The sequence below is a fragment of the Lithobates pipiens genome, unplaced genomic scaffold (genome assembly GCF_037356315.1).
Source record: "Lithobates pipiens isolate NorthernLeopardFrog02 unplaced genomic scaffold, aLitPip1_a1.2 Scaffold_10, whole genome shotgun sequence".
Taxonomy (NCBI): Eukaryota; Metazoa; Chordata; class Amphibia; order Anura; family Ranidae; genus Lithobates; species Lithobates pipiens.
Genome location: NW_027507686.1, coordinates 216,661,479 through 216,679,269, shown reverse-complemented (window position 1 = coordinate 216,679,269; position 17,791 = coordinate 216,661,479). Strand labels below are relative to the sequence as shown.

The 17,791-nt window shown below is 42.4% G+C and overlaps 1 protein-coding gene across 1 annotated transcript in view; it reads left to right on the top strand.

Annotated features, from left to right (window-relative positions):
• Positions 1 to 17,304, top strand: part of SLC39A13 (solute carrier family 39 member 13) — a 70,862-nt gene extending 53,558 nt beyond the window's left edge. Inside the window, exon 10 of the mRNA XM_077460982.1 lies at positions 7,439 to 17,304. Within this exon, the coding sequence (XP_077317108.1) occupies positions 7,439 to 7,514 (76 nt within the window). The 3' untranslated portion in view covers positions 7,515 to 17,304. The remainder of the gene's footprint in view (positions 1 to 7,438) is intronic.
• Positions 17,305 to 17,791: the final 487 nt, after the last annotated feature.

Sequence of the window (17,791 nt, the reverse complement as noted above, 5' to 3'; positions counted from 1 at the left end):
GTTACTACACGTCTTAGACCTGGTTCACATCTATGTGTTTATTGGTGCTTTTTGCAGAAATGCACTACAGTTCATTTTCTTGGTTTCCTATGGGACACGTTCACATCTGAAAGGGTCAGGGATTTTTAACACAAAATGGTGCTTTATTGGTTCAATATACTTCAATGGAGAAGCTGCAGAAAAGCGTGTAATGTGTTTTTGCAGCAATTTGCGTTTTTTTTATCTGCCCCAAAAAAATGCAAATTTTTTTCCCGGTTCTGGAATCGGAATGCTTCCAGGGGTTCTACTCAAATCTGTTTGTGGTTCCCAAGAAGGATGGGGTACATCCAATATTGGACCTAAAAGCCCTCAATCACTTTGTAAAAGTGCAGAGGTTCAGAATGGAATCCGTTCGCTCAGTAGTCGCTGCACTCCATCAAGGGGTCTTCCTGGCGTCCTTGGACATTCAGGATGCCTACCAGCACATAGCCATATGCCTTCGGCATCAAAAGTTTCTGCGTTTGGCAGTCGGGGATGCCCACTACCAGTTTGTGGCTTTTCCTTTTGGCCTGGCATCAGCCCCCCCGAGTCTTTACCAAAGTACTGGCTCCGGTATTGGCGTTGTTGAGACAATGCATGATTGCAATCGTGGGTTACCTAGACGATCTACTCCTGAGAGCTTCTTCTGCCTCAGCATTAGAGGAGGATTTGGCAATCATCTTGCAGTCCCTGCAAGAATTTGGGTGGCTGTTGAACCTAAAAAAGTCAGTGGTTGTACCAACTCAGCATCTGGAGTACCTGGGGTTGCTGTTGGACTCCCCTCAGACAAATTGCTGACTCTCAGATCTGCGGTCATACTACTGATGAACCGCAAGTGGTCATCACTCCGCTTTTGCATGCGGGTGCTGGGGCTCATGGTAGCCTCCTTTGAGGCAGTACCTAATGCCCAGTTCCACACCAGAGTCCTGCAGAAGGAGATCTTGACAAAATGGGACAAATCTCCGTTGTCCCTGGATCAGCAGATCCAGGTGAGCCAGCCAGTCAGGGACTCCCTGATCTGGTGGTTGAGGTCCCCAGTGATTCAGTCCGGAAAATCGTTCCTTCCTCTGAAATGGACGATGATCACTGTGGACGCCAGTCTATCCGGCTGGGGTGGAGTGATGGGCGTTCAGTCGGCTCAGGGCCTCTGGTCGACGGAAGAATCCAAATTGCCGATTAATCTGCTCGAATTGAGATCGATCAGGCTGTGTCTCCACACATGGTCGATGTGTCTTCATGGACATCCGACAAGGATACAGTCGGACAGCGCCACGGCTGTGGCGTACATAAATCACAAAGGGGGAACAAGAAGCTCAGCCGCTGCTTGGGAGGTCACTCGCATACTTCGGTGGGCAGAGCGACACGTTCCGGCCCTGTCGGCCGTTTACATCCCGGGGTGGAAAATTGACAGGCGGACTATCTGAGTCGACAGATGCTAGACCCAGGAGAGTGGGCATTGCATCCGAAGATATTCAGGCTACTGTGCCTGAAGTGGGGCACACCAGATGTGGATCTATTGGCCTCCCGTCTCAATCGGAAGGTGCCCAGATTCGTGTCCAGGACGAGAGATCCATGGGCAGACGTGTCAGATGCGCTGGTGGCTCCGTGGGATCAGTACCAGCTGATCTACGCCTTTCCTCCACTGAAACTATTGCCACGTCTGCTTCGCAGAGTGGAAGCCGATGGGATTCCAGTAATCCTGGTTGCCCCAGATTGGCCTCAGCGCCCCTGGTACACAGACCTGGTGTGTCTGGTGGCAGACGCTCCCTGGCAACTGCCACTGGGAGAGGACCTTCTATCTCAAGGTCCAATCTTTCACCCTGCTTTACCATCGCTGGCTTTAACGGTATGACTATTGAGAGCCAGGTGCTGAGGAACCGGGGTCTGTCGGACTCAGTGATTCCAACTATGCTGAGGGCGTGGAAATCTTCTTCACGGAAGATATACCATCGTACCTGGAAGGCTTACATCTCCATGTGTGAGGAGAATGGGTGGCATCTGCGCTCCTTTTCTATATCCAGGATCCTGCTGTTTCTTCAGCAAGGAGTAGACCAGAAATTGGCGTTGAGCACCATTAAGGGGCAAATTTCAGCCTTGGCTGTCTTTTTTTTTCAGCAACCCCTGGCGTCTCACTCATTAGTGAGTACCTTGGTACAGGGGGCACGACATGTAGTCCCTCCGGTGCGTCCTCCGTTACCCCCATGGGATTTGAACCTGGTGTTGTCGGCGCTTCAGAAGCCACCATTTGAAAGTATCAGGGAGATTCCTCTCTTGACCCTTTCACAGAAGGTGATTTTTCTAGTGGCCATCACATCGGCCAGGAGGGTTTCGGAATTGGCGGCCTTGTCCTGCAAGTCGCCTTATCTTGTCATCCACAGGCATAAGGTGGTGTTGCGTCCGCAACCATCCTTTCTACCGAAAGTGGTTTCAGCTTTTCATATCAACTATGATGAAATCTATTGTGTTTTGTGGCAGCAACAGGGGTTAGGAAAAACTATACCACTTGAAGACCAAGCATTTTCTGGCACTTTTTCTTTACAAGTACAAATCTTTATTTTTTTTCTAGAAAATTACTTAGAACCCTGAAATATTATTTATATATATATATATATATATATATATATATATATATATATATATATATATATTTTTTTTTTTAGCAAAGAACCCCCCTAGAGAATAAAATGGTGATTGTTGCAATTTTTTATCTCACAGTATTTGTGCAGTGGTTTTTCAAACAGTTTTTTTTTTTCATGCAAAAAAACACAATGTAACACTAACTATTTTTCAGTAACATATAAGATGATGTTATGCCGCGTAAATAGATACCTAATATGTCATGCTCTAAAATTGCACATGCTCATAGAATGGCAACAAACTGCAATGCATACATTTTTTACAGGTTATCTGTTTAGAGTTAGAGAGGACGTCTAGTGCTAGAATTGATGCTCTCACTCTAACATTCTGCGCACCACCACGGAGGGATTGGAGTACTTAAAAAAAAAAAAAAACGTATTTATCTATATATTTACGTTTACACTGTTCGTTTACATTTTTGATCACTTTTCTTCCTATTATTATAGCAAATGCAAACATCCCTTGTAAAAGAAATAAGGGATGATAGGTCCTCTATAAGACCTCAAATTTCTCCTCTAACTTTAACCCTTCGGCTGCCAGAGCCTGTAACGGGAGGGTGTGCAAGTGATCGGTCGGCAGCGGAGCCGCATTAATGCTCTCATCTGCCTGTATGTTTAACACACAATCCCACAAAAAAAAAATGGTTTACTTCTGCCCTAGACAAGCAATGACCTCATGTCACTCTGATCCTCCTAGATCATAGAGGTGATCAGAGAAAATCTGGTCTCTCTTCATCTCTATGGCACCCTGTGAACCGCCGGATCGTTTTCCAGGCTCGCTGGTAAAAGCAGTAATCCCGAGAAGCACCGGCAAGCAGGGGTGGGAAGGGGGGCTGGTTTACTTCAACCCCTCCCTCCCGCTGCTTCTGAAAGCGATCCAGCAGCTAATTGGCTGCTCGGACTGCTTTCATGAGAGAAACGATCACCGGCTGAAAAAACAAAACAGGATTATAGCTAATAGCTTCAGCCATAACTCCGATAAACCACTTGCGAGCCACAGCATATATATATATATATATATATAATTATTTTAAATTTAAAAGTATTGCAGTCGGCAAGTGGATAACATGCTAATAATGTCACTTTTTTGTTCTGTTTGTTTATAAAAAACAAAACAAAAAAAATACTGCTGCCTAAACACCCCAGTTTTGTCGTTTGTCCCAGTCCTCGTCACAGTCGCTTGGTCGGATGGCTTGGCCTGCCTGTAAATGTGGAAACAAATTTAAATATAGGCCTTTTAAAAGAAAATACAAATTCTTGGCTGAATATTATAATTGTATAAACTCCCACCAATATCAGAGTACAGTAGGTATTAGTGGCTCTCTAAAGATTCTGTGCCGTTTATGCTGCTGCTTTTGAATTTTGCATGTTCCTCCATGTGCAATACCGCTGACAGTGAAGGGACCCCCATGTAAGCTCCATGTGTGTGCGAGCGGTGAGAACAATTAATCCCTTTTTTTTTTTTTCCTCCCCTCACACGGCAGGAAAACAATGTCCAATAATGAGGTCAGATGAGGATGAATGCTGTACGCACTGGGATTTAAGTAAAGATTAGGAGAAAGGCTTTACCAGAAAGTGGCAGATGAAATTCAGTGCAGACATACAGCGGGGAAAATAATTATTTGACCCCCTGCAGGTTGTGTAAGTTTGCCCTCTTACGAAGAAATGAAGGGTCTTTCATTTTTTTTTTTTTTTTTTTTTTTTTTTTTTAATCATAGGTGTATTTTAAATGATAGAGACAGAATATCAACCAAAAATCCATAAAAAAAAAAAAAACATAAAACAAATGCTATAAATTTTAAGTTGCAGTTCAGTGAGTAAAATTTGTATTTGGTCCCAAACAAAACATGACTTGGTACTTGGTGGAGAAACCCTTTGTTGACAAGCACAGAGGTAAGATGTTTTTTGTAGTTATCAGGTTTGCACACATCTCCGGAGGAATTTTGGTCCACTCTTTTTTTACAGATCTTATCTAAATCTTTAAGGTTTCTTGGCTGTCTCTGTGCAACTCGAAGTTTCAGCTCCCTCCATAAATGTTCTATAGGATTAAGGTCTAGACTCTAGTCTAGAGACTAACTAGGCCACTCCATGATCTTAATGTTCTTCTTGGGCTGCTCCTTTGTTGCCTGGGTCATTGTCATGCTGAAAGACCCATCCATGACCCATCTTCAGTGTTCAGGCTGAGGGAAGGATGTTCTCATCCAAGATTTTACAATACATGGCCCCATCCATTGGCCCCTCAATGCAACAAAGTTGGCATGTACCTTTAAAAGAGAAACGGCCCCAAAGCATTATGTTTCCACCTCCATGCTTCACTCTAGGGATGGTGTCCCTACGGTCATAGTCAGCGTTTTTCTTCCTCCAAACACGGTCGAGTAGAGTTAATGCCAAAGAGCTACATTTTGGTCTCATCAGATTACAGATCCAATCCTTCTCTGAATCATTTATATGTTCATTGGTATGACTGTACTTGTGCCTTCTTGAGGTGGGGGACTCGCCATGTTTGGAGGAAGAAAAATGATGACTATGACCCTAAGAACAGCATCCCTACAGTCAAGCATAGAGGTGGAAACATTGTGCTTTGAGGCTGTTTCTCTGCTAAAGGTACAGGTTGACTTTGCCGGGCCATCAAATCTTAGATGATGACCTCCTTCCCTCAGCCAGAAAACTGAAGATGGCTTGTGGATGGATCTTCCAGCATGGCAATGACCCAAAACATTTCGCCAAGGCAACAAAGGAGTGGCTCAAAAAGAAGCACATGGCCTAGTCAGTCTCCAGACCTTAATCCTATAGAAAATTTATGGAGGGAGCTGAAACTTTGAGTTGCCAAGTGACAGCCAAGAAACCTTAAAGATTTAGAGAAGATCTGTGAAGAAGAGAGGACCAAAATCCCCCCTGAGATGTGCGCAAACCAGATAACAAACTATACAAACACCTTACCCTCTTTGCTTGCCAACAAGGATTTCTCCACGAGTACGAAATCATGTTTTGCTTGGGGATCAAATACTTATTTTACTCATTGAACTGCAACTTAATTTATAACATTTGTTTTATGTTTTTTCTAGTTTTCTGGTTAATATTCTGTCTCTATCATTTAAAATACACCTATGATAAAAAATTATAGACCCTTCATTTCTTTGTAAGTGGGCAAGTGATGTCAGGTCACTCACGTTTTTCTTTCACAAAGTTTTATTAAAGAGTTAATCCTCTGCATTGTTTGAGCCAGTCTTATCTAATCCTCTTCTACTTCCACTGTCCCCAATATACTTCCTGATAATGCAGAGCCAGGGGACAGGCTGCACTTGCTCAGTTTGGTGTGTATTGCTAGAGAGTTGTTTTTGTTTTTTCTTGGGAGGGTGCATGTGATCAGCACTGGTCCAGACAGAGGGTCAGGGGTCCTGTATCCTGGTAGGACAGTTGGTGCCGAATAAAAACTCCTCCTCCTACAAGCTTTAACCAGACACTGATAGAAGTCACCAGACTGCTATATACTGCTAAGTCCTCTCCTTCACCATCTGGAGACTGTCATACCTAGATTGACTGCCACCATTTGGAGGCTTTTACAAAACTAATATCTTCACGATTACACCACCACCATCCTGAACTGTTGATTCAAGGCAGGATGGATCCATGCTTTCCTGTTGTTTTATACCAAATTCTGACCCTACCATCTAAATGCCGCAGTTGAAATGGAGACTCATCAGACCAGGCGACGTTTTTCCAATCTTCTATTGTCCAATTTTTATGTGAGCCTGTGTGAATTGTAACCTCAGCTTTCTCTTCTTAGTTGACAGGAGTGGCACCCGGTGTGGTCTTCTCCTGCTGTAGCCCATATGCTTCAAGGTTTGATGCGTTGTGCGTTCAGAGATGGTATTCTTCATACCTTGGTTGTAACAAGTGGTTATTTGAGTTACTGTATTTCTATCATCTAAAACCAGTCTGCCCATTCTCCTCTGACATCAACAAGGCATTTTTGTCCACACAAATACCGCTCTCTTGATATTTTCTCTTTTTTCAGACCATTCTCTGTAAACCCTAGAGATGGTTGTGTGTGAAAAAGCTGGCACCAACAACCATGGCACGTTCAAAGTCCTTTAACCACTTCATTACTGGGCACTTTTGCCCCTTTCCTTCCCAGGCCAGGTTTCAGTCTTCAGCGCTCTTGCATTTTCAATAATAATTGCGCGGTCATGCAACACTGTACCCAAATGACATTTTTTAGCATTTTGTTCACACAAATAGAGCTTTCTTTTGGTGGTATTTATTCACAAATCTGTTTATTTTTTGCCTCGTGATCAGGAGGGCCAATCGCAGAGCCCTGCTGCCGATCAGAGATGCTCCATGTCCGGCTAACACGAGCGCATCAGGTTCGTACCACTGCATGGACACGATCCCCCTCCTTCTAAGGGACATTCCTGAATGTCCCCTCAGGAGGAAGCCCCCACCCGGCCTTATATGTGCAGTGGGGTGGTTAAATCCCCTTTCTTCCCCATTCTGATGCTCGATTTGAACTTCAAGTCATCGTCACCACGTCTAGATGCCTAAAGGCATTGAGTTGCTACCATATGATTGGCTAATTAGCAATTTGTGTTACCAAGCAATTGAACAGGTGTATATAATAAAGTGGTCGGTGAGTGTATGTCACTGTCCAAATAGTTTGTAAATGGGAAGGAGAAAGGCTTGATAAAGGTGACAGAAGCCCTGCTCTGTAACGGCTCAGTAATCCCACCTAAATTGGCTCTTATATTTAAATTGTCTAATAACCCTTTTTGTGCTGTTTCCAGGAATTCTCTGATCCAGGTGGTGCTGATAAGCTGCGGAATTGCCGTAATGACGATCCTCTCGTTAACAGTGGAATGACAAGAAGACGACCCTTATCAAAGAGGAATACGTGATACTGATGTACATTTTGTGGCACAGACTGTCTCCAACCAAAAATGGTTCCTGTGCACTAACGGTACAGTCATCTGCAGGACATCCTTCGCTTTATTCTGCATGGACTGCCAGAAGAGGACCAAGGCAACAGAATGGGCATTGTACATCCCAGTTTGGTTCACTTTATTTTCGAAGGTCTTTTCTCATTTCTCCCTCGCAGCAGTCAGGTGCTTGGCTTTTATACAAAGCCAGTAGATAGTCCAGGCCCATCTGCCAGCTGTTTTCTAAATGCGTATTTTTTGCTTTTACTGTCTATGTGCATCATATGTGCCTGTCTAATGTTGGCCACACATGCAGTTTTCACAAACAATTAACAAAATTGTAGCACTAATTGTAATTACTGGGAAGCTATGAGCTTGAGAACCGGTCACTATGCAACAGTGAAAATTGGAAGACCATAGCAAAAGGTATCGATCTAGTCAGATTCATAGCTCCACAGCCAGTCGCAGGTTCAATGGCTGCAGTAGACCCATCCTAGTCTCTGAAGTGCAAATTGATAGTAAAAGAAGCTGCATCTCTTCTTCAGTAAGCTTTATTCTACAAACAGTGCATTAAAAATACTGCAAGACCCTTCCCCTCCAACGCACTGTTCAGTGTAGAATAAGGCTGAATTTACACTTACATGCAGTACAGTGCAGGGAAAATGGATGGACGTTTCCATCTTTTTTAAATGCGTTTTAGCGTGCTAATCTGCATTTTAGCACACTGGTAAAATGCAGGTCAGCATATAGACGCCTACAAAACAATTTTATGTGACCTGTTCACACTACAATGCTGTGTTGACCTGAGTTTTGCTGCGTTTAAATGCAATGTGGAAACATTCTAATGCAGATGCAGTTACATAGTTAGTCAGGTTGAAAAAAGGCACAAGTCCATCCAGTTCAACCACAAAAAAAAAATATCATACAATCCCATATACCCAATTCTATACCCACAGTTGATCTAGGGGAAGGTGAAAAACCCCAGCAGAGCATCATCCAATTTGCTACAGCAGGGGAAATAATTCCTTCCTGATTCCCCGAGAGGCAATCGGATTTTCCCCGAATCAACTCTACATATAAATGTTATTACCCAGTTTATATTATGTACATTTAGGAAATAATCCAGGCCTTTCTTAAAGCAATCTACTGAGCAGGCAACAACCACCTCTGGAGGGAGTCTATTCCACATTTTCACAGCTCTTACTTTGAAGAAACCTTTCCGTATTTGGAAATGAAATCTCTTTTCCTCTAGAAAAGTAAAGCGCCCCCTTGTCCTCTTTGACTATAAAGTGAATAACTCAACACCAAGTTCACTATATGGACCCCTTATGTATTTGTACCTGTTGATCATGTCTCCTCTTATCAAGAGAGAATAAATTCAGTTCCTGTAAGCTTTCCTCATAGCCAAGTTCCTCCATGCCTCTTATCAGTTTGGTTGCCCTTCTCTGCACTTTCTCCAGTTCCCTGATATCCTTTTTGAGAACTGGTACCCAAAACTGAACTGAATGTTCCAGATGAGGTCTTACTAATGATTTGTACAGGGGAATAATGCTATCTCTCTCTCTGGAGTCCATACCTCTCTTAATACCATAAAGGACTTTGCTCGCTTTGGAAACCGCAGCTTGGCATTGCATGTTATTATTGAGCTTATGATCTACCAAAACCCCCAGATCCTTCTCCACTATGGATCCCCCAGTTGCACTCCTAGTATGTATGATGCATGCATATTCTTAGCCCCCCAAGTACATAACTTTATATTTATCAACATTAAACCTCATCTGCCACATAGTCGCCCAATTAGACAGAGCATTGAGGTCAGCTTGTAAATTGGAGACATCCTGTTGAAGTGTTGTAGTGTGAACAGGACACATAAAAAACAATTGTTTTTTGATGTGTCTGTGTGCTGAGCTGCATTTTACAAGTGCGCTAAAATGCAGATCAATGCAACTCAACGTGTTAAAACACATAAAATGGACGGACATCCATTTTCCCTGCATTTTAATGCAAGTCATTGTGAGTTCAGCCTAAGGGCCAATTTACATGTATGGTGACACCACATGGTAAAACGTCTCTCGCCTCAGGAAACAATTGTTTCTTATGTATCCCATTCACACTGCAATGTAGCCTAGCGGTGCGCTAAAATGCAGACATGCTGCATTTTATCACAGCGCAGAAGTCCGAATTGTACTGCAATGTCTGGCAGATCAGTGCATCGTGCTGCCTGACACTGCAGTGTATGAAGTGTACACTTCAAATAAAGCTTGTACAAAATAAAGGCAACCGCGTAGTGTGCTAAATTACGCACCGCACTGCCCTCTAGTGCAGCCTGCAATGCAGAGCAACTGGAGCAGTGAATCGTTCCAGATGCTCTGCGATTTCATGAATGTTAAGTGTGAATTTGCCCTAAAGCTCAATGAAGAACAGAAAAAGAATTCCGATTTATTCTGCAAAGAACTGTGTATTACAAATAATGCTGCCCACCAGACCCTACTCTTCCAGCACACTGTTCTCTGGAATAAGCTTATTGAAGAAGTGAAAAAAAGGTGATGTGGCTTCTGTTGCTATTGATTAACAAAAATTGGGGGCATTGGAATAGATCAGTTACTTCAGTAGGAAGTATTTTGAACAGGGGTCTCAAACTGGTGGCCCTCCAACTGTTGCAAAGCAACAAGTCCCATGAGGCATTGCAAGGCTGACGGTTACAAGCATGACTCCCACAGGCAGAGGTATGATGGGACCTGTAGTTTCACAACAGCTGGAAAGCCGCCAGTTTGAGGCCCTTGATTTAGAAGGGGAATAGTCTAAAGTGGCCATGGCCCTCTGACTGCTATGGCGAATATGGCAATTGTTTTCAGGATGGACCTTTTTTTTTTTTTTCATCCCAACCAAAATATAAATGCATGTGTGACCATCTTAAAGCGTCAATCCACCTAGAACAGATTTCATATATATATATATATATATATATATATATATATATATATATATATATATATATATATATTTTCACTCACTTTGTGGGTTTAAATCTTTGAGTTTCTGGCTAGACCATTCTACAACTGAAACACATCTCGAAGGATAATTGAGCAGGGTGCACAGAGGAGCCTTGCTCAGCAAAAATATGTCATGGTTATGAATATGTTATAGTTCAGATGTGGCAGAGTTTATAGAAGGAGAACCCCCCTGCAAAGGTCCCTGATGGACCTATGAATCCAGAAGGTGTTTCAGCCCACGAGTTTGCATCCAGAAATCTGTATTGGGTAGGGCTGCACTTTACCTTATTTTTTTATTTTTTTTTCCTGCTTCTTTCTTAAGCACGATTTTAGTTATGTTCCCATCTTCATAGTGTGTTTTATAAGTGCTGCAGAGAATGTTACTGGGTGAACCCTGTGCCAACAACCAAACGGGCAGGATAGTTCTGGGAGCACCAGGCTAAAGAGATCACCAGAGGAATGTTATTTTTTTTATGTTAGGTTATTTTTTTAATGATTGTTATATGCTGTTCGCACAAACCGGAAACTAACTTGGTTAGTAACTGTTACAGATTTTATACACAGAACCACTGGTGATTTTATATATTAACAATTTGTTTTGTTTCCTCAAAAGCAATAATAGCAGAAAAGGAGGCGAGTTTATGGCTGCCAGGTTAGAAAAGCCATGGAACGGTTCACACACAAGTATTAAAGGGGATTTGTGGTTTTTGTCTATTTAAAATGTCCACCTTTTCCGAAAACAATGTAAAGGTGAACTAACACCCTCTACAATGAGCAGAGGAAAGCCAGCCATAGATGGTTCGAATGCTGAACCGGCCAAGATTCAAACCATCTATGGGCAGGCTGATTGTACCCAGCCACTGCGGTAATCAACTTGGGTACAACCAGTGTGTTGGAGTTTTACATTTATTACTGGCTATAGCCACAATAATTACTGTGTCATCCCAGCAGAGACAGTTTCCCATGCCCGCCAGGAGAATATAATATCTCAGCTATAGCAGCCACTTGCGAAAATCGTAAGCGACTCCAGCAGGCTGGTTCTACTCAAGTTGATTGATCGATCAACTTGGTACATTCAGCCTGCCAATTAATGATTCAAATCTTAGCTGGTTCCTGCTAAACTGGCAGAGATTCAAACCATGCCATATATGGCTGGCCTTAGGGAGGAGAAGGGTGGCTGAGTAGAGGTGCATCACCTAGCTCAGCTTTTGGTCCAACTAGTGCACATCATATTTATACTTATTTGTAGTTGTTCAGAACACTAAGAGCAGCCAGTCAGTATGATCTTTTACAGCTTATTTCAAATTAAGTATACTCCAGATAGGGTCCAGTTCTGTTTAAGGTCTCATTCAGACTGGCAGAAGCAGGCACAGGCTAAACCACCTCTACGTGCAGCAACACACTGTGCTGTGGCCACATTCAAACTGGATGATTAGCTGCAGCCAGTTTGTACATGGCAAGGAGCACTGTCCCTGCATGCAAACTGTCCGAGTCCCTATCATGTGTAACCGGATGAGTGGCAGCACGCCCATTGATTTGTTCAAGGGTACAAGCCCATCTGATTGGAGCCTCAGTCTGCAGCCTGCAGGAGTAAAGAGGATGTTTTGCCTATATCGACAAATCAGGTTTCGGCCTTTTAATACTGATTAATATATAAAAGCTGACATTTAATTTGGTTGCAATAAAAATATATCCACTTTTTGTTTTCCACCAGCACAGCACCATATTTATGACACTAACATACGAGTGGAACATGGGAGGTAATATTTATGGAGGAAGAACAGGCATTGTTCCATGCAAAAATATCTGTTTCTTCCTTTCCTTCCATCAATGCAGTATAGGAAAAGGGAGAGGCTGATTGATAGGACCATTCTACACTGTACACCCTCAACTGGACACAAACTTTTGTTTTGCATAGAGTGAGGATGGGTTAGACCCTCTGAAGTTGGGGAGATTTTTCCCTCTATTTTACAGGTGGCTGTTGTCGCAGAGAGAAATCAAGGTGAATTTTGGAGAAAACTGAAAAAAGGCAAATCTTTCAATAATGACAGCTGTCTAAGGGAGATTTCCTTTGACTTTCTGTTGTGGGACATTGAAAGAAGGGAAATTTTCCTTAATTGCACACAGACGGCAAAAATGTATCTCGCAGAGTGTTACTCATCTGTATTACAGATTTAGTAGTAGTTGGTCACATTCAACTAGATTCTTAAAGGGTGCGTTCACCATTCGCAAGATGTTGCATGTTGTACCCATATTCGGGGTGTAAAATGTTACGAAAGGACCTTCCCCCAATCTCCTGTTTTGACAGCTAGCACCCCGCCCCCCCCCCCCCCCCCTCCAGCTGTCAGGATAAAAAAAAAAAGTGTGCGGGGCTCTGCTTGTCCGGCTGTGTCACTCATTCACAGTATCCTGTGAATGGGAAACCCCAAGTCCCGACAGCCTGCGGCTGTCAGCTTATAGTTCTCAATGAAGTACTACTGCTGTTGTGCTGTGGTGATTAATTAATTCTTCCTGTCAGAGAGCATTTGCTTACCCGTGCGAGGTATAGGCAAACGGATACACTGACAGATCTGCAGGAGTCCTGCATGGCATCAGCGATTTGCTGATCGCTTGTGCAATGCTTTACAGGCTCCTAAATAAAAGAATAGTAAAAGCACTTTTTTTTTTTACCTGCAAAAAAATGTGCATTTATTATTTTTTGTTAAAAGGTGAACCTTCTTTTTAAGTTACTCATTAGAAATGTCTTTAACGTTACAGAACAGGTCCAAGCTGAATGTGACTAACTACTACTAGATATAACATGACCTGGATAAATGAAAATTTCTGCAGGCATAATCCCTACTTTATGCAAAACAAAGAAGAAAAACTTGACTTGCTACACTTTAAGTAGAATGTATAAGCCAGAAGAAGAAAGATGTCGGTGTGGTGGGTGGTCAGAATTTTGGGGGAAAATCAAGGACCCTTTTACCAGAGTATCACATTCTTGTGAGCATGTTGTCTCAATAAAGGGGGGTCCTGCTGTGCCCCAAAACATCGACTGTACACCGCGGTTGATTTCTACTGCTTTTTTTTTTTTTGCATCAATGGAGTTTAGGCTTCTCTTGCATCTTGTGGCTTATGTACTGACAAACACCTCCCATTAACTGAGTGTCCTGTTCAGGGTATAGAATGCCGAATGGACCTATGCTGCTCAGTGCTGGCTTTTTTTTTTTCTCTTGTTACTTTCTATATTGAGGACCATTGTTGTACAAAGTGTCTGAAAGGGGGAAAAAAAAAAAAGTGTGGTACACCATACCATGACAATCATGAACAACTGTGGCATTGGTAGCAAATCTTGGTCAATAATTCAGTTGAGAGAAACTGCCCGTGTTGTTGAACGCATTTATTGTGTGCTAAAAATCTTGAGGGGGCTATTCATGGTTTTTTTTTTCTTTCAGCGGTATTTTAATTTTGTAACTAAAATGTCTACAGTTTTTTTTTTTTTTTTTTTCATTCAGCAGAAAATATGAATATTGGAGGCTGGAAAAACTTGTGACCAGGACATGTCCACATTTAAATTTTTGCATGTATTTTAGTGGGATTCAAAGTACAGGTAGGGGGAGTTTAAGCTGTTCTTTCCTCTCCTAAATAGTATGTGCCCTTTTTTTTATTTTTTTTTATTGCATGTTCTTTTTCTTGGGCATTTACTCTAAAGAGACCATTTCATGGTCTTTGATGAAATCAAATCGTCACTCTCTCTTGCAGTAGATAAATATTCACCTCTCCAATGGCCGGTCTCTCCTCCCTCCTCTCTGTTCCAGTGCTGTAGTCCCTGCCCAGGGAGTGCCATGCCCTTTCTTCTGCCAACCCCTACATCCACTTCTGTGTCCTGTAAAGACAGGGTATAGAGGAAGTAATGCTAGTGTGTGTGTGGTGGGGGGGACACGGGTTTCCGACACTCCCAGAGGAGTTCTACAGAATAAGAAAAAAAGATGGAGGCTTTAGTAGCTCGAACAGAGGGAAGATGAGAGACACCAGGCCATTAGAGAAGCGAGTGTACTGATCTATATCAGGGATCTACTGGTTTGATTGATTGACCTTTGGATGATATGTGAAAGAGACCGTCACATCTCTAAAGAAATGTCCACAGAAATCTGGTACTTTTTTTGAAAAGGCTTACTTGCATATATCTCCCAAAAAGCACAACCTGAAGTCTCCCACCCTGTACTTTGATGATGTCACTTGTATGACGCCTCACATGCTGGTAAGCCTTAGGCTGAATCATTAATACTCACAGTTTGTTGTTCAAGTTCAGCAAAGTCCATGCAGTGATTTTAAAATGACCCTGTTGTGAGAGTAAGAGGATTAAATTACAATAACCCTATAAATGAAAATGTTTATTACTCGCCTCTCTGGCTCAAGTTGAGTCAGATCTCCCCTTTAAAAAAAGTCAGAGTCCCAGACACCACAGAGCGACAGACCATTCCAGTTGTATTGGATATCTGGTCCTCTGCTGGGGGCTGTGGTCACTATGTCGCTACTGTGTCCTTTAGCACCATAGCGGCTGGTGGGAGGGAACCACAACCTGCATCATTGCTATCTGACACAACCGAAAATGTCAGACATCCGCAGCCACCTGTAGTTTTTTAAAGTGAGATCTTATATTCCGCTTGCTGGAAAGGTGAATAATAATAATTTACAAGGTGATCTAAACTTTCATATTCCTTAAAATGGGTTACTTTAAAATCCTTGTGAGCCGAGCATTTACAAATGGACCTGCATGTCTCTCTTTTTATTTTTTATTTTTTTTACAAGTCTTTTTGAAGATTCTCATTTATCCAGGTCATGGTATATTTGTAGTAGTTGGTCACATTCAATTGGACTTGTTCTGTAACGTTGAATAAGCTTTGCTGTTTATTAACGCCACCTCGGTTTAAAGGAGTTATAAAGGCAGAAGGTTTTTTTTTTTTAATCTCAATGCATTCTATGCATTAAAGCGTAGTTCCATTTTTGTTGAGAAGAAAAACGTCCCCTCGGGGTGATCTATGTACATTGCAAGGATTATAATAACCTTTGTTGCAGATTCCTACCTTTTTGGTGCGTTTGTCTCTACCTCTGTGATGAGTGGGTCTAATGGGAGTGGTTTCATAATTAACTGTCAGGTGTGCAGCTGCAGGGCACTAATGAGGAAATCTGCTGGGCCTGCATTCCTTTAGATGTGCTCCTATTGAAAGTATCTCTCCCAAAATGACATTTTTGTTGCAGGGGATGCCTTAAATTTGACTTGAATCTTAGGCAGATTTCTGGGAAAATTGGTGAGCCAATCACACAAGCAGGATATGATGTTTCTAGGGTGTGGTCAGTACACACTCTCGGTGTACAGAACAAGCTTAGGTAGCCATATTGCGTTGCATTCTCAGAAAATTACAGTGGCTGCAGATTGAAAAGGAAAGGTAATTTTTAATAACATTCAATTACAATATGATTAGTGTCTAAATTATATGTGCTATGTTATTTTTTCTTTATTTGCAATTGCTTTTCCCCACGAAAATGTAGTTGCCCTTTAAGATAAAAAGACTTCTGTGTGTAGCAGCTGCCCCAGCACCCCCTAATACTAACCTGAGCCCCTCTCTGTCCAGCGATGTCCACAAATCCCTCATCCGTCCAGGACTCACCCTCCTTATTGGCAGAGAGACAGCAGCGGCTCCATTGGCTCCCGCTGCTGTCAGTCAGCCAATCGGGGAGAGAGGGAGTGAGGCTGAACGTCAGCTCCACGTCTGAATGGATACAAGGAGCTGCAGCTCAGCTTGGGTGCCCATATAGCACTCTGCTTGCTGTGGGAGCACTCGACAGGAGAGAGGGACCAGGGGCAGAAAAGAGGGGCATCCATGATGCCCTGTGCAAAACCAACTGCACATAGGAGGTAAGTATAACATGTTTGTTTAAAAAAATAAATAAGACTTTACAATCACTTTAATGTATCAGGAAAATGGCCCAGCATGTAGAGCCATCCAGGAAACTGCTTGATCCAATGGTGATTATGGATGAACATACTGGGGTATGCTCCTGACACTCCTCAGAACCAAAGAAGTGACTTGGATAAGCTACGGTAACGTCTTCAGAATTACAGAACAAGTCCAGTTGAATGTGATTAACTCCTACTAAATCTACAAGCGTTTTCTTCTTTTGTGGAAAAATATTTGCATAACAGTTACATTGGGTAAACTCTTTGGGCAGGTCATCGTGACGGTTGAGGAACTCTGGGTTTTATTTCCTAAAGGCAAATACACAGTGCAAGTGCAGTTGCTCCAGAACTTAGTAAATGAGGAAAAGCTCTGCTGACTTCCACTATCCAATCATATGCCAGCAAAAATGCTGTTTTTTAAAAAAAAGTGTCCTTGCATTTGATTGGGTGTTCTTTGTATAGTGAAGCTTTACCTCATTTACACAGCTCCGGAGCAGCTACACTTGCAAAAGTGCACAGTTTATTTGCATTTAGTAATCAACTCCACATTGTCCTATGTTAAGTATTTCCCTTTCCAAAAGAATAGGCAATTAGAATATCAGATACCCCTGTGTGACCCTCCTTATATAATATATATATTTGTGTGTGTATATATATGTATAGAGAGAGAAAGTTTTTACGAGTTGGAATAGATCTAATTTTGCATACCTCTTTATGAACACTATGTTGAGAGAGATTTAATAAATTCTTTATCTTTTGCATGGAGTCTTGATAATAAAACCTTTCTATTTATTCAAGATACATAAAGTGTTGCCTTCAATTATTTTAGGCAGTAGTGCACATTAATTGGGTCTGAAAACCGCAGTATTCTGTTAAGTTAGGCTTGTTATTTACACATGCATGCCATGCCAGGTAAGTTTGATGTGGTGAAACTCAACTGACTTGCACAGAGCCCAGACCTCAACCCTAAGGCTGGGTTCACACCATTGCGAATTGGATGCGGGATCTCCGCATCCAATTCACAATAGCAGGAGATTTTGACTGGGGCAGGTTCACATATCTCCGCAGCAGGTCCGGCGTGTTTTACAGAAAAAGGCTGTGTGTCTTTTTTGGTCCGTTTTCAGGTGCAAATTCAGCCCAAAATGCTCAAAAAATGCTCAAATCGGACCTGAAACGGTAAACCAGCATACACCGGAACCGGACCCCTGCTGTGAGCGCCAAGCCTAATGAAGGCACTTAGGCTAAATTGGAATAGTGAGTGCAACTTGGGTCTCATACAATACA